Raw genomic sequence first — 25767 nt, 5'->3', positions numbered from 1 at the left:
TGGAGTGGGACGAAAGTAGGGCTCCTTAGACGCATTCTATTCTCTTGTAAGCTTTAGGCGGAAAAAAATTGTTCGTATGAGCTCGAAAGCATGTTTTTGGACCTTGTGGATTACGTCTATCTTATCTCCATTTCTTTCTGCGGATCTTGGGCTGCACAGACGTGATATTTAGGATTATTCGTCCATAGATCATTTAGTACAATAGTATCGGAGCTATCAGAAGCATTACAGAAATAATATATAGGTTACATTGAAAACATTGTCAAAATAAGACAGGATACGGTGAGGATAGAGCAGAAAGTAGGCCATGGCCTAATCAGTGTCACAGAAATGTATAAAAATAAACATTATAGGTATTATATGAGGTGTTACAGTTCGCGAAGTATAATTTAGTCATAAAATCTGTAATGCGATTCGTTGAAAATGAAACATTTGCGTACTTTTAACTCACTGTCCTCATGGGGCTACTCGACTGTAATGACGTGTAACGGGAGCTTTTGATATCGATATAAATACAGCACATGGGAGTGTCAGGACCTACGCTATCGATGTTGATACTTGATAGGGGAAATTTGTTTCAGCTGCTGCAATCCAGGTTATTCTTTTTAGTCATAAATAGTTTTACATAAAAATATTTATATTTTAAGCCAATATTCAGTGAGAAAAATACTGTGGAGAGATAGGAGAATGGAAAGAATTGTCACTAAACGAAGTGGGTGACGCCCGTACTTGCCGCTCTTCCTAACCTGTGAGTTATGAAGTAAATCTGACACATTTGCGACTGGTAAAACGGTGATTAGAATCTTTAGACTATAACTGCTGGTTCCAGGGTTTAGTTTTTCGGTAGGGATGACCTGTGTAATAAATTTATTTGTGGTTATGAGATGTAAAACAACTGTCATAATCTGATTGTTCATGTTTATGTTATTACAGTTCGCAGTCACATCGGATGACTGAAACGAAGAAGGCTCTTTCGCACTTAAAAAATAGTGCCTGCATACCTGCAAATCAGGTACTGGCATTGTGACAAACGAAGTGAAACCTGTGAAACACCAAAGAACTGCAAGGGCTGCATTTACCAGTCTGAATGGCAGCCACCCTCAGGCCGTATCTCACTGCCGTGAGACATACTCTTACAGCTGCAATGTGCCTAGACAATTTTTCGTCGCAGGTTGTGGAGAGACATAACAAACCAGAGGTGGAGGTGAGAACTAGTAAGGAGCTTCTTCTGACTCCAGTAATTATAAGCCGGAATGAAAAAGAAAAGGTGCTTATTGAGACATCAATCAATTCAGTTCGTATAAGTATTGCTGTTAAGCAAGCTGATGAGATAGAGCGCATATTGTGTCACAAATTCATGAGATTCATGATGATGAGAGCAGAAAATTTTATTGTGCTAAGACGAAAACCAGTTGAAGGATATGATATAAGTTTTCTTATCACCAATTTTCACACAGAACAGATGTATAAGCATAAGTTGGTTGATTTTGTCATACATTTCATGGAAGAAATTGATAAAGAAATTAGTGAAATGAAACTTGCAGTTAATGCACGTGCACGAATTTGTTCAGAAGAGTTCTTGAAGAGGTTTTAATGGCGTTTACATCTTACAGTATTTGGCAGTTGAATAGCATTTCTTGTTGTTAGATAACTTATCTGATGTATGGGCTACAGCAACTAAGATTGATACGAATTCTGCCAAGCCGTATTCTCTTTTACTGCTTTCCTGCACTCTGTGTGTAGGTGAAAAGCAGTCAGTGATTACGATTATGAACTTTACTGGCTAAGAATGTGTTATTAGGCTTTATGTTTGCAGTTCTGACATAATATGTAAGAAGGTGCTGTTTGCTGTGATTCATGTAAGGAAATTCGCCTTGCATGCAAATATATTACCCAGAATCATAGTGAAATTTCATGCAAAGACTGTTGTTTCATAGCTCATTTGTTTTAGAATTTTAAAAATTGTAAGAAAAATGGTTTTGTTAGTTCTGATTTTGTTGCGAGAAAGCAACAGTGTATGAGACATTTGCATTTGTAGAATATTTTGTTTTATGTAATATAAATTATGATCCACAAAATTGCATGACCTATTTTTTGTTATAAACATTGTTTACTTATTAACACTGTTTAGTTTATATACTTCTATATTAAGGAGAGTACAGTTCGTTCCTAGAAGTCTCATGTCATACACTTACCACATTTTTGTATGAAATAATTAAAAGTGGTTTTATTGTAGAAATGTGATACAATTTTCGTTTTTCTGTGAAACCATTTCTAAATAACGTTATCTGACACGAGAAGTATGTAACTAAAATAGCCCAAGGCACCAACACTAAATTTTTGTTATACTGTAGATTCTCAATTGAACTTTTCAGTGTTTTTTATTTAATTACATGCCAGTCCTATTTTTAAGTGTACTCCCCGGAATTGATTGAAAATTGAAGTGTTGGTACAAAAGTAACTTACATTACACCAGCAGCTGCTACGTGCAATTTAATTTGAAGTCTGTTAGAAGGAATGTTTCATACTGTTCCATTGGTGCTTAGATCAGTTACTGTTATCGTTAAAGGATTAAAAATGAAGGAAATTTTTGTGCTGTTGTTATAAATTATGTAAACTGAGCTTCTAAAAGTTAGCGTGTGTTACAGAATAATTTTGAGACAGAAGGCAATCACATAACTTTGTTGGTCACTTCAGCATATCAATTTTGTGTGATACAACATTTTTTTTTAAAAATCATCCGGATAAAGCACCAGTTGTGAATGTCAAACTTTACTGCTTGATGAAATACAATCTTGTAAAATGTTACGCTTTCCAAATTATCCCAGCTAAAGATTTGGCATATGTCTGCAAACAAATGCAGACAATGGCTGTGACGATAAACACATTTCACGGACACCAGAGTTGCAGTGCATATCCTTGCACCATATAAAGACTATCTCCTACTTTTGTCACGTGATCTCCTCCCCGCCTGCTTCCACTTCTCATTAGACACTTTCACGTCCACAATTGAAGTTATATTGCTGTCACCAGATGAGCAATAGTTATAATAACCTTTACGTATTTTCTGAGTATGTATTTGATATGTTGATAGGTCCAGCTCTTAGGAGGCTGATACATTCAAATACCACAACTGTAGATGATGCAGTTGAACTGTGAAGATGGCATTTAATATGAAAATGAATCATTTACTTTCCTCGGTGGAAAATGGTGGAGCATATATTCTCATTATAAATCACGATGCACTGATGAGAAAGAACATGAGCAGCTGACAGATTTGTAGACTGTGTGCAAGGAAAGGTAGCAATTTCATTGTCACTGGACTGTTGTCCAAAATAAGTAGTATTGTGAATAGTGAAGCTTTTTCAAACTGCTCTGTTTTTGAGTCCTCTTAACACTTATATGTAATCTTGAAGAAGTGTATTCTACATTTCATTTGTTATATAATACAACGGTCCAGAATCCTTATCAATACAAACAAATACTTCCTGTGATCACTAAATGAGGGTTGTTTTTTTTACACCTTATGCAGAGTTGTACTGCGCCACCAGAAGACGATAGTAGATAATGATGCACTTATTAAAAAGTTCGAGAATAGAACACAGCATTAACCAACCCAGTGCTTTGATGAATCATTCGCATATTGTGGAATATGTTCTAGGATTTAAAATCCATTGACAGTGAGACAGAAATAAGATGCTAGCTGAATAGAACTATCATGGTGGGTGATTTGTACTTCTTAAGAAATTTAGGTAAGCCATAGCCTGCACATACAGGATGACGAGTCTGGAAATAAAATCTTTTGGTGCAAAATCAGACCATTCTATTCACCATTGAATATATGTGCACTACAATTACAATTTGTTACTTGGATCGGTGCTTTGTGTAGTTATAGGAGTTCTCTTCTTCAGTTTGTACTTTTAATAGAAGCTATTGAAAGCCAAATGTTGGGTCTATGTGATGAGTGTAAATAACATATTATGGTAGCCCGCCTGGTTAGCCATGCAGTCTTAACGCTCTGCTTTCCGGGCGAGAAGGTGTGCTGGTCCCCAGCATGAATCCGCCCAGCGGAGTAGTGTCAAGGTCCGGTGTGCCGGCCAGTCTGTGGTTGGTTTTTAAGGTGGTTTTCCATCTGCCTCAGTGAATGGAGGCTGGTTCCACGTATTCCACCTCAGTTACACTATGTTGGCAGTTGTTGCACAAACGCTGTCTCTACATACGCGTACACCATCATTACTCTACCGCACACCACACAAACATTGGGGTTACACTCATCTGGAATGAGACATTCCCAGGGGGGGTCCACTGGGGGCCAAATCGCACAATAACTTGGATTCGGTGTGGGGGGGCAATGGGGTGAGTGGATTGCTGTATCCTGTTGTTGGGTTGTGAACCACTGAGGGCTACGGCGGGGATTAAGCCTCTCTGTCGTTTCTAGGTCCCCGGTTCAATACAATAGAATACAACAGATTATGGCAGGCAAAATTAATCCAGTATTTCAACCTGCAGAGGCTATAATTGAATCAACTTAGGAAGATACCTAACAGTTGTAGTGGACTTGGAGCAGCAGCTTCATGTGCCTGCCTCAGCCAGTCACGTAATGAGATTTTGTAAACATCTCTATGGCAGTGCCTAAGTGTTGCTGCAGTACCATAGAAGACTTGTTTTTGCCTGCAGCCATTTGTGCTTTGTAATTGAAGTTAAGCAACAGCACTGCTAGTTGTCAAGGATCGTGGTGTGCCGACTTGACTGTAGGTGAAAAGTTCTTAGACTGGCCGTGAAAGAAGGTGTTCTCTTAGTTGGCCAGAATTTTTCCAGTTTGTTGTTTTCATCATGACTCGATGTGGCTGCAAAATATCCACCTAAAGCTTATCATAATTTTTCCGATATCTTGTGTTTCACTCACATATTTATTTGGTTGTGGGAGTAAGTGCAAATCAGTGTGTGATGATGGTGGTGACTGGATCAAATGTTACAACAATTAATACATAAAATATGTTTTTCATTGCTGAATCACCTTATGAGGGTAGTGCATTGCTTGATAAAATATATCTTGCTGTTTTGCAATCTAGACCTTTTCCCACATATTGCAGATAGTAATTCTACTGTCCAGTTTCTGTAGTAAGTGAAAGAGCAGCCAATGGCCTTGCCTTGTTGAATACACCAGTTCTCATCAGATCACCAAAGTTAAGCAACATTTGGGGGGGGGGGGGGGGGCAGTACTTTGATAGGTAGTATCACGAACTGTTGACTACTTTCACTTTTTTAGGAGAGGAGAGCTGATAGCGTAATGTACCTGATCCCCAGACTTTGCGGTGTGTCCTGGATTAAATTCCAAACCTCTCTGCAGGATCTCATGGATTGAGGGCATGTGACACTGCCGATACAGATGTTAAGCTTGGTGGCCTCCTTGGTACTATTCAGGAGTAGGCTATGTGCTGGCACTGGGTTTCACTTTCTCTCTTTGTACAGTGCAAAATTGACACCATACTACAGAGATACACTTAGTAATCGTCGACATGTAGCAGATACACTTAAATGGTGTGTGTGAGAGGGATGGAAAAAAAGCTTTTCTAATTAACGTGGCAGAATCTGCCCCTCAGAGTCTTCCAGTCAACCATGTGTCACAACTTTTTTTGTGTGTGAGAATGTCATGGAGATGCTCACCATAAACCAATGGGAGACATTAAAAAAGCATTATCATGCATCATGGACTGTTAAAACTTTTAGTGTGTATGTTCCAAAAATAACTGGGCTACATGTGTCTTCCTCCATGTTTTGTGAAGTGACCATGCTAGGATAAATTGGAGAAATTCAAGCTTGTATAAAGTCTTTACTGGCAGTTGTTGCACACCATTGTAAAATGTAACAGGGAATAGAGAGTATTACCAGAAATATCTTCAGCCACACACTGTAATGGGGCTTGCAGACTACACATGTAAATAACACTGTTCGTGACATTTTCAGTAGAACTACCAACTTTGACTTAACGGCTTGGATTTCTCTTTCATGCGTGGCATATGCCATTTACAGAAACAAATCAGATCAAGACTAAGTTGCATTCTTTCTAAAGTGGAAACATTTATAAGAATTTCATTTTTGTTATTTGTTAGCATCCATAGTGCACAAAGCTCTCGCTTAGTTTATTTGTCATGTAAAATGTTCTGAACTCTTTCTTATTACATGCTGATAGCATTAAACTATTACACGCACAAGTTGTTCAATTCCATAATGTGCACAGTATGAATATGCTCATTTGTGGTTTTAGTTTTGGTACATCCATGTAAGTTGTCTTGAGAAGCATGTTTGTAATAAACTGTACAGAATGAAAAATATACTGACACTCGCTCCTCTAGTTTGAGCCGTCTGAACAAATCACAAATGTTAATTGTCTTATACAGCCAAACACACTTAACAACGAAGTTACTAAGTAGTGGATGTGATAACCTCTCAAAATGTTCAAATGTGTGTGAAATCCTATGGGACTTAACTGCTAAGATCATCAGTCCCTAAGCTTATACACTACTAAACCTAAATTATCCTAAGGACACACAGACACACACACGCGCGCGCATGGGCGCCGGAAGGAGGACTCGAACCTCTGCCAGGACCAGCCGCACAGTCCACGACTGCAGCGCCTTAGACTGCTCGGCCAATCCCGCGGCAATGACCTCTCAATTTCAAAGCATATCAGTGACAGTGAGTAATTTGTTCTATAACATCAGATAGAATCATTTAATTTTCATGCAATAATAGCAACTATTATGATGGTAAGGAGCTGTTGAATATGTACATTGGCCTACAATACCAGAAAATGAGAAAGGTAAGATATATTACAGGTTGTTAGTCATGAAATCCTCAGTAACTAATTTCTTGTTTAGAAATACTCTAGTACTAGTGTGGTATCATACATTCTGTGCACAAAGAATATTTTCCGCAGTCACTAGTTTCGATTCAGTCTCCGTACATGATTATGTGCTTCTGTTCTTCTTTCTCTTGGCAGCTGAAAATCCTGGGGTCTGCTCCACATGAACATAGTTTCTGCCTCTGACATTCTTGTGCATAATGTTAGCTCATTACTTGCTTAATATTTGTTGCTTGTTCTTAATACCCATAATGTACTTGGCATTGGTAAAATCGCAGTAGTTATATGTGCTCCAGCAAGAAAATAAATATTAATGAGAGGCATGTACATCAGCAGAATGATAGTATTTGTTGATGTGTCATTTGGTGCACTGCCTCTTATCCCCCCACCCCCTGCCTCTGTCCCATGCTTATCACTCTTAGAAGTGGACGCTACTTATAGTACAGCTACATGTGTCTGTAATTTGTGGAACATAGGAAAGGCAGCTAGCAAATGAATAATATTATAAATACTGATAGAAAATTAATTTGCACGTTTAGATCTGTCAGAAATATTGAACAACCAGAAAAGTGAATAGACTGGCTGAGTCACTCTAAAGATGGTTACAAAATTGTTTATATTATCATATCATTATAAAAGATTTTATTTGACAAAGAAGGTGCTCTGTTACCAGTTCCTTGATTTTTAAAAATAAGCATTTTTTTAAAAGAACATTTAATTGTAGTGAGTGACATACTGGTTACAACAGTAGTTGCTTGCAAGGATGTTCTTGTAGCATTTCATCTGCTGCCATAGTAGGTTTTGAAGTGCTGTTTTTCACATTTATTTCTTGGGGTGCAAGAGTACTTGATTAACTACATTGGTTCACGTCATGATTGTGCAGTGATACTTGGTCTTTTGGTCTTGGAGTATTTTAGTTGGTGGTAGTTTCTCAACTCAAGGGTCGCAAACATTAGAAAAAGTTAATATAAACATGTGCAAAACTTGTGGATTAAAGGTACTTTAACATGGTGTATCACTGCCAAGTAACACTGCATGATGAAACTTGGGACCATATACAGAAAGAACTGCTACAGTATAGTACAGAAGATAACTGAAAGAAATACCCAGTGAGGTGAAAAGAAATGACACCTTTATTAAAAGGCAATAATTACACTGAATTAAATGATGAAGGGTAACTGGAATGTTCTGCCAGTGAAAATATTCGTGCAGCATAATGAAGCAAACACACAATTTTATGCAAAATCCACTATAACGATGCTTGAAGTGTCAAGGTTTGATATTCTGGGTGAGTTGCCCAACAAATTGAAGAAGACCACCCACGGAAAAGCAGAAGCATTGATTCATCGACAGCCACACGGAAAATGAAAAAAACTTGCTAGCCTTTGGAGTAATCCTGTTTCGTGGTAGAAAAACACACACACACACACACACACACACACACACACACACAGAGCCATGTACATGTATGCCCCTACACGGTGTTGACTGGATGAACAGTGCTAGTACTGCATTTCGGCAAGGGGATTGGGTTGTGCTGGAGGTTGAGTCGGGTGAGGTAGGTAGAGGGGGGGAGGGGGGAGGCAGGAAGAGGAGTTGGAGGCTAGCATCTTAGAGGGAGGCAGTCAGTTTGCCAGACAGGAATGCTTGAGGGAGGGATGGAAGGTATTGGGGCTAGGCATGTCACACACAGTTGGTGCTGTTAGGGAGTGGCACATGCTGAAGGTGATATGAGGACACGAATTGGGGAGGGGTGGCAGGACGGAGGAAGGAGAAACTGTTGGATGGAGGATGTGGAGACAGTGGGTTCCTGGAGATTGAGTCCAGGGCAATCACAGGACAGGAGGATGTGTTGCAATGATAACACCTATTTGTATAGTTCAGAGAAGTTGGTGGTGGAGGGGAGGATCCAGGCGGCCGGGTTGTGAAGCAGGTGTGTTGCGCTCAGCTGCATGTTGTGACACCTGCCACTGGATGGTGGCAACTCTTTGGTGGCAGCCATTCATCCTGGTGGACAGACGGCTGGTAGTCACACTGACATAAAAAAACTGTACAGTGTTTGCAAGCAGATATGACATGGCTTCTACAGGTGCCCTGCTCTCTGATGGGTTAGGATATACCTTTGGCAGGACGACTAGAAATTGCAGGGTCGGTGGATTGGGCAAGTCTTATGCCAAAGCCTACCAGAGATATGATCCCTGTGGCAAGGGGCTGTGAATGGGACTGGCAGAGGGTTGGACTAGGATGTTGTGTCATTTGGGTGGGTGACAGAACACCACTTTAGGAGGCGTGGCAAGGCTCTTGGGTAGGATGTCCCTAATTTCATGGCATTATATTAGGAGGAATAGGGGTATGTGAGGATAAACAGCATACTGGGCAAGGTAGTTCATGACACTGCAGGTAAGTCGTCCACCAGTGGCTAAGCTGTAGGGAGTGCTTTCCTTATGTGAGATGGATGGCAGCTGTTGAAATACAAGTGCTGTTGGTAGATGTAATGTGGACAGAGGGGTGGATTGAGCCATCAGAGGTGGAGGTCAACACCCAGAAATGTGGCACATTGGGTTGAGGAGAACCAGGTGAAGTGGATAGGAGAGAAGGTGCTGAAGTTGTGAAGGAATGAGTACAGGGTCTTGGCCAAGTCTACATCATGAAGATATCAACAATAAACTTGAGCCAGAATAGTGCTTGGGAGGCAAGGAAGGTTTTCTCTAGATCGCCCTTAAAACGAATTGGCATAGGGGTGTGCCACGTGGGTGCACCACAGATTCCTTTGTAAGCATTCCCTCTACCCACCCCACCACATAACCCTCACCATAAACCAGTCCGTCTGTCAAAACGGAGCACTGGCATTGTTTTTCCAGCCAGTACCATGGAGGGGCATGGGTGTATGTACGCAAGCCTGTGGGTTTTCTGTGTGTATTTAATCTAGAAAAAAGTTCCTCGGGATGCTACTAAGTTTTCTTTCTTTTTGTGTGTGCTTATTGATGACTCAGCACTTCCATTTTTTGGTGAGCAGTTTCCTTTAATCCTTCTTTAGAGCAAAGCTCACACAACTTTAAACAACCAACAGCATATTTTTCTTTGAAAGGTAAGTACACATCTTCCTGATGTCTTTTTGTCTTCTAAACTGTTTTGACATTTTCTGAATAGACAGACTGTAGCAGAAATTCAACTTACATCACCATCATAGTAGAAAATCTGAACATGTTTTATCACATCCTAGCTATTCTGTATTCCACTTATGGCTTTATTTTGACAAAATATCGTGACCATGTATTCAGTAGTGTTAAAAATGTTTGGATTTTTTCATTACTTTCTCTTAAACTCAACTTATGCTAAATTTCTCTGAATTTTTTTGCATTAAACTATTAACACTCTGTGCGCTCAGCACTGCCATGTACTTAAGACATTTTCCACTGTAACATGTACCACTTCTGATACAGGTAGCTGAAATTTTAATGATAAGCAATGAGACCTGGGTCAAATGTATTCTGGAGGGTGGTGGGGTCGGACACAAACTGAGAGGTATGAAGTATTTTTAATATTGTGGAAGACGGACGGTGACTTGTAAGTAGTACTAAAAAAGTTTCAGTTCTGGCCCTGTTAAGAACCTGCATAATACAGACTTGTAAATCATTCTCTCGAAAGGAGGACACCTGACTACACTATATTGTTTCATTTCCCTATGAGTGGGGGAGGGGTGGGGGGTGTTGGCAGTTTGCCCCAATTTCGTGATTTCCTGTCAGAGGGGTCACAGTTTGCAGTGATTGATGGAAACTCAAATAAAACAGAAGTGATTTCTGGTGTTCTCTTAGCTGTACGGGGTAGCCTTGCGGTCTGAGGCACCTTGTCATGTTTCGCGTGATTCCCTCCCTGTCGGAGGTTCGAATCCTTCCTTGGGCATGGGTGTGCGTGTGTCATCCTTAGCGTAAGTTAGATAAATTAGTGTGTAAGTCTAGGGACCGATGACCTCAGCAGTTTGGTCCCATAGAAGCTTACTACAAATTTCCAAGTTTCTGGTGTTCTCTAAGGCAGTGTTATAGGGCCTCTGCTGTTCCTTATCTATATAAACGATTTAGGAGGCAATCTGAGCAGTGATCTTAGGTTATTTGCAGGTGATGTCATTTATCATATAGTAAAGTTATCAGAAGTTCAAAACAAATTGCAAAATGATTTAGAAAAGATATCTGTATGTTGTGAAAATTGGCAGTTGTCCCTTAATGATGAAAAGTGTGAGGTCATCTACATGAGTGCTAAAAGGAATCCATTAAACTTTGTTTACACGATAAATCAGTCAAATCTAAACAAATATCTAGTAATTACAATTATGAACAACTTAAATTGGAAAGAACACAGAAAATGTTGTGGAGAAGGCAGACCTAAGACTGCATTTTATTGGCAGAACACTTGGAAGATGCAACTGATCTACTAAAGAGACTGCCTACACAACACTTGTCTGACCCATTTTGGAGTACTGCTGCAGGGTATGGGATCCTTACCGGGAAGGGTTAACAGAGTACTTCGAGAAAGTTCAGAGAAGAGCAGCATGTTTCGTATTATCAAGAAATAGGGGAGAGAGTGTCACTGACATGATACAGGAATTGGGGTGGGCATCATCAAAACAAAAGCATTTTTCTTTGCAGCGGAATCTTCTCACAAAATTTCAATCGCCCACTTTCTCCTCCGACTACAAAATTTTTTGTTGAGGCCAACCTACATAGAAAGAAACGATCATTACAATAAAATAAGGGAAATTAGAGCTCGCACAGAAAGATACAGGTGTTTATTTTTTCCGCACTCTTCAAGATTGGAATAATAGAGAATTGTTGTGAAGGTGCTTCAATGAACCTTCTGCCAGGCATTTAAATGTGTTTTGCAGAGTTGACGTAGATGTAGAACTTCACATTCATCCACTGCTGAAAGCTATATAATGTAGGAGGTAAAACTGACTTACAGCATATTACACAAAACTTAATACCTGGGAAAAGTGCAATACATTTATGCTTCCTTGGTGTGGTTAGATTAAAGAAACAACTTTCAAGCATTTACCAGTCTTTTTCACCATACTTTTTAAAAGGGTCGCAGCAATTTCTGTGTCTACAAATGTTACACTGTCAATATTTTTTAAGCTACTTCATATCTTCATTACTTGAGTATTAGCTCGATTCAGACTTATCGTGTTTATTAAATCAATCTCTTTCCTACTATTAATAGTTTTTGGCACAAAACCTATAAAACATTTTTTCATGATGATTTCTGAATGAAGTGTGTGTGTGTGTGTTTGTTTTGCAGAAAAGAAATGGATGATTGAAGTTTGTACTGACACTAATAGTCTAATTAGCCAAGGATGTATTATAAAAAGTCTGCAAGGGGAGACAAGAAAGAGTTAGTGACAGATTTTTTCATTGTTTAGCCATTTGAAGCAAGAATCATTACGGCTTTATTGAAATAGTACAAGATCTAGCAAGAAAGAAAAAAAAAAAAACACCCTCCAGTTTCTTTTTAATATTGAAAGTATGTTAATGGGTATTATGTGAAGGAAAAATTATGATGGTGAAATTTCATTTAAGATTTGTAAATATTTCTATGCATGATTACCCCTTTTTAATAATTTTATACTGTAGTTGATTCTTTTATCTTTACCATGAAACCAAATTAAATAATACTGATTAATAAATTAAAAAGTTACAGCGGTTACAAATTAAAAGCCATCTTGGTTACAAATTAAAAGCCATCTTGTTACTCGATGTCACTTTGTGAAAACGACCCACATTTCAAATTGGCTTAACTATCCCCCATCAAAAAAAGTTGAAAAATTATTTTAACCATATTTCATTTTGTACTTTCTTACACCAAATTTTCACAAACACCTGGGCGATTTCACATGAAACAGGCCCAACTACAAAAGGCAGGACATGGATCTTAATAGGATGTGTGATCACCATAGATGGACATTTTTCTGCAACGTCCTCCATCCTGTCGTCAGTGGATGTGCTGTAACAGATATCTTTGACACATCCCACATGTGCTCAATAAAGTTGGGGAAACGTGCAGTGCAGTCACTGTAAATCCTCTCATTCCAAGGGCTCCTCCACCAGCGCTATTCGATGTGGTTGCATAGTGTCAAACCATAAAAATGAAGTCAGGGCTGAATGCACCCCAGAAAAGAGATGCATAGGAAAGGAGTACAGTGTCACAACAACAATGTCTGGTAAGTGTACCATGTTCAAATATTTGGAGGTCATTGAGCCCTTGCAACAACTTCCCACACCTGTACCACTAAAATGATCATGTTAGAAAGTGCTGGGTGCACCCCCCACCCCCATGGTGAGAGGTAGGAACATTTGGTGCTTATGGTGTTATGTTATGGAGAGGCATAATGTTGCATGGGTAGACTGACCTCCAAATCTTTGAACTCTGTACTCTCACTTTCAACATTATGACAATGTACTAGTTCCCCATGTGCGTCTTTCCAAGGGTGCATTTGACCAGACTTTTTTTGTGGATATTGTTGCCGACCATGAACATCGCACGTGAAGCAACTCTTGGAACAAGAGGATACTCGGCAAATGGACTGGCTCACCCATTGCCCCCCAACATACATCCCATTCAACATGAGTTGGATTTGTTGGGGATACACATTGCAGCACATCCATACGCACCAACGACCACCCCGTAGTTGTCAGCAGGCTGGGGAAGAAATGGAATGCCACTCCACAAAAAATCCTTACCAAGCTTGTAGTCAGCATGGGGGCACACTGCACAGCAGGCATTGCCGTCCCCCGTGATCACACGCCCTGTTGAGAATCATATCCCTCCTTTCGTAATGTCCACAGGACCATCATAAATTGGGGTGACTAGAGTGTAATTATTGTCTTTGAACAAAAGTGTCATTTCTGTGTGTGTGTTATTTCTTTCACTTACCTTCTGTACCACACTAGTTATTCTTCCTATGTATGGTCGAAGTATCATTGAGGTACGTTATTTTTGCAGTGACATATCATACCTAAGTTACTTTCATCCTTAAGTTTTGCACACCAGTGTATAAATGCCAAGAAGTCTCTTTTTAATCCATATCCACATTTTGTTAACAATAGCCTGTCCTGTTATTGTGATGTAGATTCTTATAAATTCCGTGCAGATGTCATGGTACTGTTTCTTGGTGTAAATTTAAAACGGTTTCACCTTTCTTTAATGGTAACAAACTTACTTGCAGCATTTTTAGTATAAACAAATAAAAGTGGATCATTTGGTAGCTATAGGGTATGTTCAGAAAAATCCATCACCACAGGCTAGGATTTGAAAATGGGTGATTTTACTCTCTGTCATTGTGACAGAGAGACTTTGTGAAAATTGCAATGATTGTGTGATGCTGTGGGAATTTGATTTTCTGCCCATCCTTTCCTTTAGAGCACTGCGTATAATTTGTGGAATAGCTAAAAATCACAATGCAAGATATGGATGATTTATTATGATGGGTATTATTGCCCTTGACATTTTTAAGAGAAATGGGGGGGGGGGGGGAGAACATTGATAATTTTGCGTTGTTCACATAATACAGCTGTCACTACATCCCCCCCCCCCCCCCCAAACACACACACACACACACACACACACACAATATGTTTAAACAATGCCAAAAACCCACATTTCATTTTCTGTCAAGCTGCATGCTAGGAAGTCTGATATCAGTTGCAATGAAGTCCATACATATTTCAATCTCTATATCTCCTTTCAAATTCCAGTAACAATTTCCCAAGCAATGTTGCCAGCTGCATCAACTTCACAGCACTGTAATGAGTATTGTACAACCATATGTTCTTGAGAATTTTTTGATTTTATTTCACTTTTCAAATAATGGACCTCTGTAACCTTCTTACAAAAACACCACCCATGCCTCTAATGTCCTAAACACAATGGACCTCACGGGTGCCACAGACACATGGCATTCTGACTGAGGCACTGCTGTAATTGCTGGCAGTCATGTGACAATCAACATGGTAAGTCTCAAGATGGGCAGCCTGTAATAATCCTCAAAAACAAATCATGCGTAACTAGCCTGTAACCCAAGATTTACATTTCGATAGAAACTCTGCAAATGATCTGTGGAGTATGGAATGAACTCAGGGAATAATTACACAGTTTCTTTTAAATAGCAATAACTGTCTTTAAACAAAGAAAAACTAGTATGTTCAGTTCTGTATGATCATGGCTGTAATTGAAGTCAAATGCTATATAGCATTGGATAATGCTGGGTGAGAAATAAACAATTCAAAGAATAAAGACACCTGTAACTGTAAGTGGGTTTGTTGAACAGATGGGCACAAGTGCCAGAACATTTAAGAATGTTCCTCAGGGCACATGCAGTCCTTACAGGCAGTGCCATTGTGTGTTACTTATCAAGAAACAAAATACACCTGATGTTCATTACACCATTGCCAGTTGTGGAGAGCATGATTTTTAAGCCTTTTTGAGTTTACCACATTTTGCAACACCTTTTGTAGTATCATCCATAAGCAAGGCAGGAAGCAGATAGCGTAAGCAATATGAAGTGCCTATAGCCACATTCTTAATTGAACAGGCATAGTAACATGATCTTCATGATATATGGGTTATGACACTACTTCAAGCATATAAGAACCACAGACTCTTCAGTAGTGGTTACCAAGCATCACTCTTTGGTTAACTAGTTCTGTCCTGCTTGTCACTTAACTCCAATGACATTAACCAGCCTCCTTCGCTATTTGTCGAGATTTCAAAGGCATTCTCAACCCTATAAAAATTATAGGTAGTTTATATAATAATCCAGTTTCTTCTGATCATCTCAGAACCATTAGTCATTTCTTTGAAATGACTGTAGTACAGCAAGGTGCACTTGCAGAAGCAGGTGACCTTCATCTCGATGCTAATGCAGTTTTCTACAGTTGCTGTAGAAAGCCAGCTGATACCTTCCAACTGCAAGGCATCTGTAATGATCAGGCTCTTGGTCACTCTTCAACACACTGTTGCAACTGAAAAATTTAGGAGCTGAATGTTATGTGTAAACTTATGGTGACAAATTACGCTGATTGCAAAGCTCATGACAACTTTTTGTCTCTCATATTCTTAGAACCAAATTCACCAACAATACAGGCACACTTCAAACACAAACAAAACAAACTTGTACCATGCACATGCTTTAAGTAAAAAACTCTACCATTCAGAAAACTACTATTCCAAATGCTAATGTCAATTCCTCCTAGGTAACAGATTGATTACAGATTAAGAAGGCAGCAGCTTCTCTGCTGTGCAATATTATCCAGAAAGTGTCTCCATTCAATTAGCTTCCTTATTCACAGCTAGGATTACAAATGCAGAGGGCATTAACCTTTCAGAATCACAAATGCTTGCGAATTTTGCCAGAATAACAATAAATTCCAACATGATATTGGAAGAGCTTCTTAAAAGATAATCTTTATTTCCAATGTGGAAGATGTCATGCAACTTACGCTGCAAACACAATGAGACATTAAAATATTAACAATTCTATTGTACATAAAAAGAAACAACTCTTTCTTGTCATCTTCACTAGCAGATACAAACTGAACACTTTCTAGATTCAGTAGATGTAACAGTAGGTATGAAAGAGGAATGCTTGTACTATACATTGTACACATGACATGTAAAATAACTTGTTAAGCTCATTATTGCCTTGATTACTGAGGGCAAATATTTTATAAAAATTAATCTTTATTACAAGTCCTTGAGCTAATCATTTACAGCTGAAATGCCACTGTGACAAACAAATGATACAAATAAAAAGTAATAGTCATAATTTCACTGACTGCAGTCACAATGGCCATATAACCACAAATTCAGCACTGTGCCAGAATAAAACTCAATTTCTCTCAAATAGAAAAATCTGAAGCAATGAAGGATAGCACCAATACACTAACTGCCTTTGGCCTTGGGTGGTGGCCTGTAGACACCCACAACTACCGCATGGTCCCGTTCATAAGGTTCCAATGTTATCTGTTCTTGAGGTTTTAACTTATCCGCTTGCAGTTTCTTCACTTCTGCAGCAAATACTGCTTCTGGTTGCGCTGTTGAATCAATGCAACTTGCCTGGAAACAATATTGACCGGCAAATAGTATTTTTAAAGTACACTTTCTGTATTATACTTTTAAAATATCTCTGGAAATATATGACAATTTGGAACTTAAACATCTGCATTGTAACTGTTTCTAACACTTTTTTTTTATCACATTAATGATCAATACATTAAAGGCAGTTAAAAAACTAGCTAAACATACTTGAAAGAGCACAATATCGATTAATTACAGTAATTACTTTAAGATTCCTTTTTGATGTTAGCATAAATGGATATATTTTGTCCTGTGTTATTGTTAAAAGCCTATTATTGATATGGGTCAGGCAATGTTGAAAGAATGAGGAAACAAAATAGCCTACTTTAATTTCTGTTTACATGTAAGAGTAATAGTTGTAACCCTATACAGTGAGCATGCATAATTAAACCGCCTGCCTCCATGTCCACTCTAAGGCTGTCACAATGGTGCAGCAAGTGCTGCACCGTGTGCAAACAATTGTACACAAGCGAGCACACTCGGCCCTCGGACACTCTAATGTTCCACGATTTCTGAATACTTCAGTTAGAGTGTGCCTCAATGTAACTCTCGATTTCGTGTGTTGTACTTGCTACTACATCATTCAGAGTGTCTGTATTTTCCTTTATGGGGAAATGAATTAAAAGTTGGTTGGTGGGAATTCTAATATTGTGTTTGGTGTTTGTGTAATACTACAATATTTCTGGCGACTAGTGTGGTTTTCTACTCAGCATGTTTCGTTTAGGGTTCACTATGGGCAAAATGCTTCTTCAGTCTCTTGTTGAACAGCAGCGAGCTCTTACCAATCAGCAACAGGATCTCTCCGTGGTACTACATAATTTGTCAGCTTTCCTGATGCGCCAGGATTCATCACCTTTGACTCAACCCCCACTGTTTCTTCCACATGATGATACTGCAGACGACTGGGATACATACAAAAAACGCCTTTGTCAATATTTCCAAGCTTTTGATGTGGCTAACCCCAATGTGTGTAAGGGTTTCTTTCTGTCATGGATTTTTCCTTGTGTTTACCAACTTGTGCGTCGGCCATCTCATCTGTAAGAACCTGCCAATCTCTCATTTTATGTGTCGGTTGCTCTCTAATCATAACTGCAAATGTACTCACGTTATTGCTACTCACGTCGAGTTCTACCATTGTCAAAAGCAGCCGCAACAGTTGTACAGAGTTTGGCAACACAACTTCTTTGGCATAGCTGTCATTGGCAGTTTGTTACTGAAGGGTCAGTGGAACGCATATGCTGACTCAATGGTTCGTGATGTTATAATACGCTTGGCCTCTGATAGAGAAGTTTGTGAATGCGCTTTACAATGTGAAAATCCCTCTCTCACACAAGTTTTGAATATTACCCTGTCTTTTGAGGTATTTAGGTAAGCAGGAAATCAGATATAAGCTTGACACGAAGTAGCCAGCATTGCTTCTCCCCCTCAGCCACCACTGGTTAGCTCATGAGGGGGAAGATGACATCACAGTTGTGCAGCCACGGTCTCCACATCGCATGGGGCAGTGCCATGCAGAACAGCAACAGCAGTGTCACAACAGCGACCATGTGTTCCTCTCCCATTGTGCCCTTATTGCCTTGTTCAACATGAATGGGCAATGTGTGTAAAAAAAATAAAATAAAATAAATTATTAAAGGATCATATTGTGTTTGTGAGGCAACTCTCAACCTCCATCAGACATGAACATTGTTTCCCAAGTGATGACAGACGCACACATATTGAAATAGGTTTTATGGAAAGATGTTAAAAATCGAATTACACAAGGGTGCGGCAATGACTTTGTTAAGTTCTCAAACCTATGTGGGTCTTGTATCGCTACCACTGTCCCGTCTATTGTTGGTTGATAAGTTACGACAAACAGCATATACCCATATTGGGATAGTTTTCTACTCCTATAGTGTATAAAGTAGTCATTTGGCCTTTGACCTTTCTAAGGATGCCATCACTGAAAACTTGCTTTGGGTTGGATGCCTTCAAAAAGTTTGGAATTTTTATTTCTGATGAAGTGCATCTGGTATTGGATCGAGTTCCATACGAGCACCTGGACATGCTCTATTTGGAATTTTCCTCTCTGTTTTCTGAATATTTAGGGTGTGCTACCCATTTCAAGGCTCCTATCACAATGAAACTAAAGGTGCACACGTGTTTTTCTTTTTTTGCCTACCCAATCCTCATTGCTTTATGGAGCAAGCCAAAGTGGAACTCTTATCGATTTACGTCCTTGGGTGTTGTCATGCCTGTTTCATCTAGTGAATGTCTGCTCAATTGGTAACTGTTGCAAAACCTAATGGCAACCTAGAACTCTGTGGTGATTTTAAAAAGTCTGTAAATTCACTGTGTATTACTGATTCCTATCCCTTATCTCATCACGATGAACACTTAGTTTGGCTTTCTGGGCCAAAGTTTTTCTGAAATAGACTTGTCCGAAGCCTACTTGCAACTGCATCTGGATGATGAGTCCAAACATATCCTCATACTGAATCTCCCCTTAGGGCTATACCAATAGCAGCACCTGCCATTCTTTGTAGCTAGTGCCCCTGCTATTTTCAATGATTTCTGGAGCAACTCTGGCCCCTATGTAAGAGGGCATTAACTACTGTCGGGGTGCACTAACTATCTGGATGTGCTCTCCAGTTCCTAAATGGCTGAGCAGTGGCAGAACCTTTGGGCCTTATTCATGCTTTTCAGGCACCTGAGTTGAAATGTAATTAGGACAAATTGCAAATTTTTCAGCCGTCTATCTCAGTTGCGTAGTCTCATATGCTGGCATCAGGCAGTTATGCCAGCATGTCGAAGCCATTACAGCTTTGCCGCATATTACCAATGTCAAACAATTGCAAGCCTTTCTCAGAAACTACGGTAGCTCAGCCCCTTCATGCTATCTTATTTAAACGTGTTCCTTTCCAAAGGTCATCCACCTGCAAGTGTGCTTTTGCACTTTTGAAACTAAAATTACACTTCATTCCTTGCTTGGTTACATCCCAACCAGGCCAACATCTTGTTTTGGCCACAGATGCCTCCCATTATGGCCTTGGAGCTGTTCTTGCACACAAATATGTGGACAGTTCTGAACACCCTATTATTGAGTATGCTTCCAAAACCCTGAATCAGGCGTAACACCACTACTCCCAGATAGAAAAAGAAGCCCTTGCTATTGTGTACGCACTCTCAAAAAATTTTAGTGTTTTTGCCTATGGTTCTGAATTTCAGTTGATTACTGATCATAAACCTTTGATTTCTCTTTTCCATTCTTCAATGGTCCTTCCAGATGAAGCCGCCCACCCCTGAAATGCTGGGCTCTGTTTTAGTTGCGCTGTAACTACTAGATTCACATTCACTTTCACTCCACCGCACAACACACTAATGTGGATGCTCTTTCTCAGTTGCCAAATGGCCCCGATTCAGCATTTGAGCAGGATGAACTGTTGCGTTTCCATTTACTTGTAGAAGCCCAAAACACTGGATGATTTACCCATTAACAGTTCCCAGATTTCGGTGGCTGTTGTTGCTGATCCTGTCTTACGCCCGATTGTTCAATTTGTCCACCACAGCTGGCTAGATAAACTACCGGGCCAAGGTTCAGATCCTTTGTATAGTTATTATTCTCCTCACCACTGCCTCTCAGTTCTGGATGGCGTGTTACTGTTGGCTACTGAAGAGTCGGCGGCCATTTTGTGATCCTATATGCCTTGTGGCGAGACATCATGTGCCTCCTCCACCAGGACCATCGGGGCGTTTCTTGTACCAAATTGCAGGCCTGCTGCCACGTGTTATTGCAGAGTATTGACAATGAGATCATGCACGTTGTGTCAGCATGCCCACAGTACTCCACCTATCAAACGGCACTGCGGGCCTTTCTTTCCCTGTGGCCCATCTCCGAGTGTCCTTGGGAGCATATTCAAGCTGATATTGTGGGTCCCTTACTTAACTCCTTTTTGCATGTTGCTGCTGATACTTTCTCAGAATTTCCTTATATGGTATGTTGTCCATTCATGTCCACAAGGATGCCCTCACAAAGATTTTTTTCCTTGGAAGGATTACTACATATGCTTGTGATGGAAAATGGCCCACAATTTGTGTCTTGGGACTTTTGAGGATTTTTGCACAAAGAGTGGCATTTGGCATGTTACAGCCCCTCCATTTTACACTCAAGCAAATGGTGACCAGAGTGGCTGAACTGTACTTTCAAAACTCAGATGAAAAAATACACCCATGTTCAGAAAAAACAGAACATCTCTAATGACAAGAGATAGAACGTTCATATTCACAAGACATTTACATATATATGTTCTGCAAAAATGATTAGTATTTGAACCACATTGGCCTGCAGGTTCAAGATCAACATCGATATCGCGGTTGTCACTATAAACCAAAGGTAACGGATCATTGTGACTTTGGCGGAAGTGCAGGATACCCCGCAGATGTACGTGCAAACTGTACTGTCAAATCAAAGAGTTTGAAAGAAGATGCATTATTGGCCTGAGGTAATGTGGTGCACCCATTCAGGAAATTGCTGCATGTGTGGGACGAAGTGTTTCAGCAGTGCAACAGGTGTGTGCAGAATGCCTTAGCACATGACAAGGTGGGTCAGGTCGCACCAACCTGACCATCCCCCAAGAAGGCTGATACCTCGTGCTAATGGCAATGCAGGACAGATCTGTGTCCTCGTTGGCTCTGGCGCAACAGTGGAACAGCTTAACACACTACACACTATCAGGGGCAATTGAACATACTACTGTACATGTCCTGTGAATATGAATGTCCTATCTCCAGTTGTTCAAGATGTTTTTCGTACATCATGCAATCTTTTCCCCAGAAAGCCCTCGATACATTCTTGAGCTCCTATACATTCATTCCAGTTGGTGAGTGTAGCCCAGCAGGGCTGCTTCACGGCTGCCAGCGCATATGCTGCTTATCTGCTCCAACTGATGCTGGCCACCTGCTGGCACAAGCCTCACAGTGGTTCTCTCCGGGCTACACTACGTGGGCCTGATGGTTTGGCCAGCACTGTAAATGGATACTGGGAGTTGTCCATCACTGCTGAAGCTGCTGCCTCTGAGTTGTGTGCATCTCCAATAGTTTGGTGTCCCGACACTACAACCAGCTCCAGCCACGTGTGACAAACTATGCGCTGGAGACTCTGTGGCTGCCTCACCATCCTTGCTGCAGCTCATGCCCCTTTGGCCCCTGCATCATCTTTGTTCTGGGTGCCACTGCCACCAGGCAGAGGGGTTAGCACTGGGCCACGTCCATCTATGCGGTCCCTGTCGCCGTCGTTGCCTTTGTCTTTTGTGTCGTCTCAATTGCCGAGTGCCTGCCTGGATGTGGTACCTCCTTTACCATTGTTCCCTTAAGGTCTCTCGCTGGGGAGTCAGCACCACACGTACATCATTTCAGAGTGTATTCTCCTGAGACACTTGCTCCAGCAGTCGTCCACTCCCAATCCAATGAAGACACACGTCTTCACTTTGATTATCTTCCACCAATGGGAAGGAGAACCTATAAATAGCGTGCTCCTCCACGGCTGGCCAAAAGAAGCCACCTCACAATTGCATAGGTGGTGCAGCAAGCACTGCACTCTGTGCAAACAGGTGTACATAAGGTGGTGTGCCAGGCCGTTGGCCGCTCTAAGGTTTTGTGACTTTGGAATACTTCAAAGTTAGACTGTGCCTTAATATAACCCTTGATTTTGTGTGTTGTACTTATTACTACATCATTCAGTGTTTGTGTATTTTCCTTTATGTGGAAGCAAATTAAAAGTTGGTTGGTGGACATTCTAATATCGTGTTTGTGCAATGTTACAATATTAATAATAAATATTCATCCATACATAATAGTACTTCTACCGTCTAGCGGAGAAAGAGAAAATTATTAACTTTTAAATAATTTATGTCTGCCTGCCACTTATGCCTTGTCTTTAGAGTTGACTTTTCTTCAATGCTGGAATCATTAATCTACATCCAAGTCTTTTGATTTATACTGCAGAAGGCAGAGTAGGAGTTTATGTTACCTTTCAAAATGGAAAGCACCTACATGTATAGGCTAATGCCATACCATTTTAAGATAATTAAAAGAAAAAGTGGACGTCAATGAATATTATATTGAACACGTCTAGTTGACAAATGCAGTGCGCGACAGAGGATCTGGAATAGGGTCCATTTCATTCCTATTAAAAAATGTGACTTTACAGTAAATTGCAAATCAAACCTCCAGTAGCATAAAATACTTTGAACCACACAGAACCACAAAAAGATGGACATTTATACATGTCACTTAAAAAGACTTTTGTGACAGCAGAACATTTTAGGAGAAATGGGGCTGTCCCAAGAAAAATGCGGTGAATAATCTGGAAACACACATATGGCTTACAAGCCACCAGTGGGAAAGTTCTGTCAAACAGTTTATGTTATTTACGGGAGAGGCATCATTCATTGTACCTTTAATATCCATTTATTCTCTCACTACTGACTGATGACACCCGGAAGTACTGATGTTAATCTGTGGATTGTTTGTCACAGTAAAACTTCTACCAATAGATGAAAGTCATTGTGAAAAAGCAACTGGAAACTTGATCTTAGGCCCATATACTTTTCGTGAATTAAGTATAGAAAGGAAAGTAATTCGTTTATCTGCCCAGTGTGATGGAATGTTGACAGTAAAACATGCCAAGCAACTAGATGCAAAACACAAGATAACAAGTGTACAACATAAACCTAACCAAGAATCAATGTAAGGGAGTGTCAGGTAAAATTAAAGAGAAGCAGGGACAAGGGTGGGTAACGTGAGGGATTAGAAAGCTTCTTTTATAACATGAAACCATTACCTAATTCCAAGGACAGTCCATATTCAAGAATTTGAACTCCATTACCACTAGAACTGAAAAATCCTCCAGTCTCATCAAAAAAGCAAAACATGTTTCAATACTATGTTGTGTTGTTGTTGTGGTCTTCAGTCCTGAGACTGGTTTGATGCAGCTCTCCATGCTACTCTACCTTGTGCAAGCTTCTTCATCTCCCAGTACCTACTGCAACCCACATCCTTCTGAATCTGCTTAGTGTATTCATCTCTTGGTCTCCCTCTACGATTTTTACCCTCCACGCTGCCCTCCAATACTAAATTGGTGATCCCTTGATGCCTCAGAACATGTCCTACCAACCGATCCCTTCTTCTGGTCAAGTTGTGCCACAAACTTCTCTTCTCCCCAATCCTATTCAATATTTCCTCATTAGTTATGTGATCTACCCATCTAATCTTCAGCATTCTCCTGTAGCACCACATTTCGAAAGCTTCTATTCTCTTCTTGTCCAAACTATTTATCGTCCATGTTTCACTTCCATACATGGCTACACTCCATACAAATACTTTCAGAAATGACTTCCTGACACTTAAATCTATACTCGATGTTAACAAATTTCTCTTCTTCAGAAACGTTTTCCCTGCCATTGCCAGTCTACATTTTATATCCTCTCTACTTCGACCATCATCAGTTATTTTGTTCCCCAAATAGCAAAACTCCTTTACTACTTTAAGTGTCTCATTTCCTAATCTAATCCCCTCAGCATCACCCGACTTAACTAGACTACATTCCATTATCCTTGTTTTGCTTTTGTTGATGTTCATCTTATATCCTCCTTTCAAGACACTGTCCATTCCATTCAACTGCTCTTCCAAGTCCTTTGCTGTCTCTGATAGAATTACAATGTCATCGGCGAACCTCAAAGTTTTTATTTCTTCTCCATGAATTTTAATACCTACTCTGAATTTTTCTTTTGTTTCCTTTACTGCTTGCTCAATATACAGATTGAACAACATCGGGGAGAGGCTACAACCCTGTCTTACTCCCTTCCCAACCACTGCTTCCCTTTCATGTCCCTCGACTCTTATAACTGCCATCTGGTTTCTGTACAAATTGTAAATAGCCTTTCGCTCCCTGTATTTTACCCCTGCAACCTTTAGAATTTGAAAGAGATTATTCCAGTCAACATTGTCAAAAGCTTTCTCTAAGTCTACAAATGCTAGAAACATAGGTTTGCCTTTCCTTAATCTTTCTTCTAGGATAAGTCGTAAGGTCAGTATTGCCTCACGTGTTCCAGTGTTTCTACGGAATCCAAACTGATCTTCCCCGAGGTTGGCTTCTACTAGTTTTTCCATTCGTCTGTAAAGAATTCGTGTTAGTATTTTGCAGCTCTGACTTATTAAACTGATAGTTTGGTAATTTTCACATCTGTCAACACCTGCTTTTTTTGGGATTGGAATTATTATATTCTTCTTGAAGTCTGAGGGTATTTCGCCTGTTTCATACGTCTTGCTCACCAGATGGTAGAGTTTTGTCAGGACTGGCTCTCCCAAGGCCGTCAGTAGTTCCAATGGAATGTTGTCTACTCCGGGGGCCTTGTTTCGACTCAGGTCTTTCAGTGCTCTGTCAAACTCTACACGCAGTATCATATCTCCCATTTCATCTTCATCTACATCCTCTTCCATTTCCATAATATTGTCCTCAAGTACATTGCCCTTGTATAGACCCTCTATATACTCCTTCCACCTTTCTGCTTTCCCTTCTTTGCTTAGAACTGGGTTTCCATCTGAGCTCTTCATATCCATACAAGTCATTCTCTTATCTCCAAAGGTCTCTTTAATTTTCCTGTAGGCAGTATCTATCTTACCCCTAGTGAGATATGTCTCTACATCCTCACATTTGTCCTCTAGCCATCCCTGCTTAGCCATTTTGCACTTCCTGTCGATCTCATTTTTGAGACGTTTGTATTCCTTTTTGCCTG

At 40.1% G+C, this 25767-nt stretch overlaps 2 protein-coding genes across 4 annotated transcripts in view; one reads left to right on the top strand and one right to left on the bottom strand.

The window, feature by feature from the left end:
- Window positions 1-436: 436 nt before the first annotated feature.
- On the top strand, window positions 437-2808 carry LOC124594990 (actin-related protein 2/3 complex subunit 4). 3 transcript variants are annotated; one of them, XM_047133528.1, is made up of 2 exons: window positions 437-595; window positions 934-2808. In XM_047133528.1, exon 2 carries the CDS (start codon window positions 1088-1090, stop codon window positions 1592-1594), a length of 507 nt encoding a protein of 168 aa, XP_046989484.1. In that variant the 5' UTR covers window positions 437-595; window positions 934-1087; the 3' UTR covers window positions 1595-2808. The 3 variants fall into 3 exon arrangements, with proteins under 3 accessions (XP_046989484.1, XP_046989485.1, XP_046989487.1); XM_047133529.1 differs by lacking the exon at window positions 437-595 and adding an exon at window positions 602-748; XM_047133531.1 differs by lacking the exon at window positions 437-595 and adding an exon at window positions 691-843.
- Window positions 2809-16292: 13484 nt separating this feature from the next.
- The window catches only part of LOC124595370 (rRNA 2'-O-methyltransferase fibrillarin), a 42479-nt gene continuing 33004 nt past the window's right edge, over window positions 16293-25767 (bottom strand). The window contains exon 7 of the mRNA XM_047134088.1: window positions 16293-16969. Within this exon, the coding sequence (XP_046990044.1) occupies window positions 16796-16969 (174 nt within the window). The 3' untranslated portion in view covers window positions 16293-16795. The remainder of the gene's footprint in view (window positions 16970-25767) is intronic.

This window comes from Schistocerca americana, chromosome 2 (genome assembly GCF_021461395.2).
Source record: "Schistocerca americana isolate TAMUIC-IGC-003095 chromosome 2, iqSchAmer2.1, whole genome shotgun sequence".
NCBI classification, from domain to species: domain Eukaryota; kingdom Metazoa; phylum Arthropoda; class Insecta; order Orthoptera; family Acrididae; genus Schistocerca; species Schistocerca americana.
This window is presented reverse-complemented; position numbering and strand designations above follow the sequence as displayed.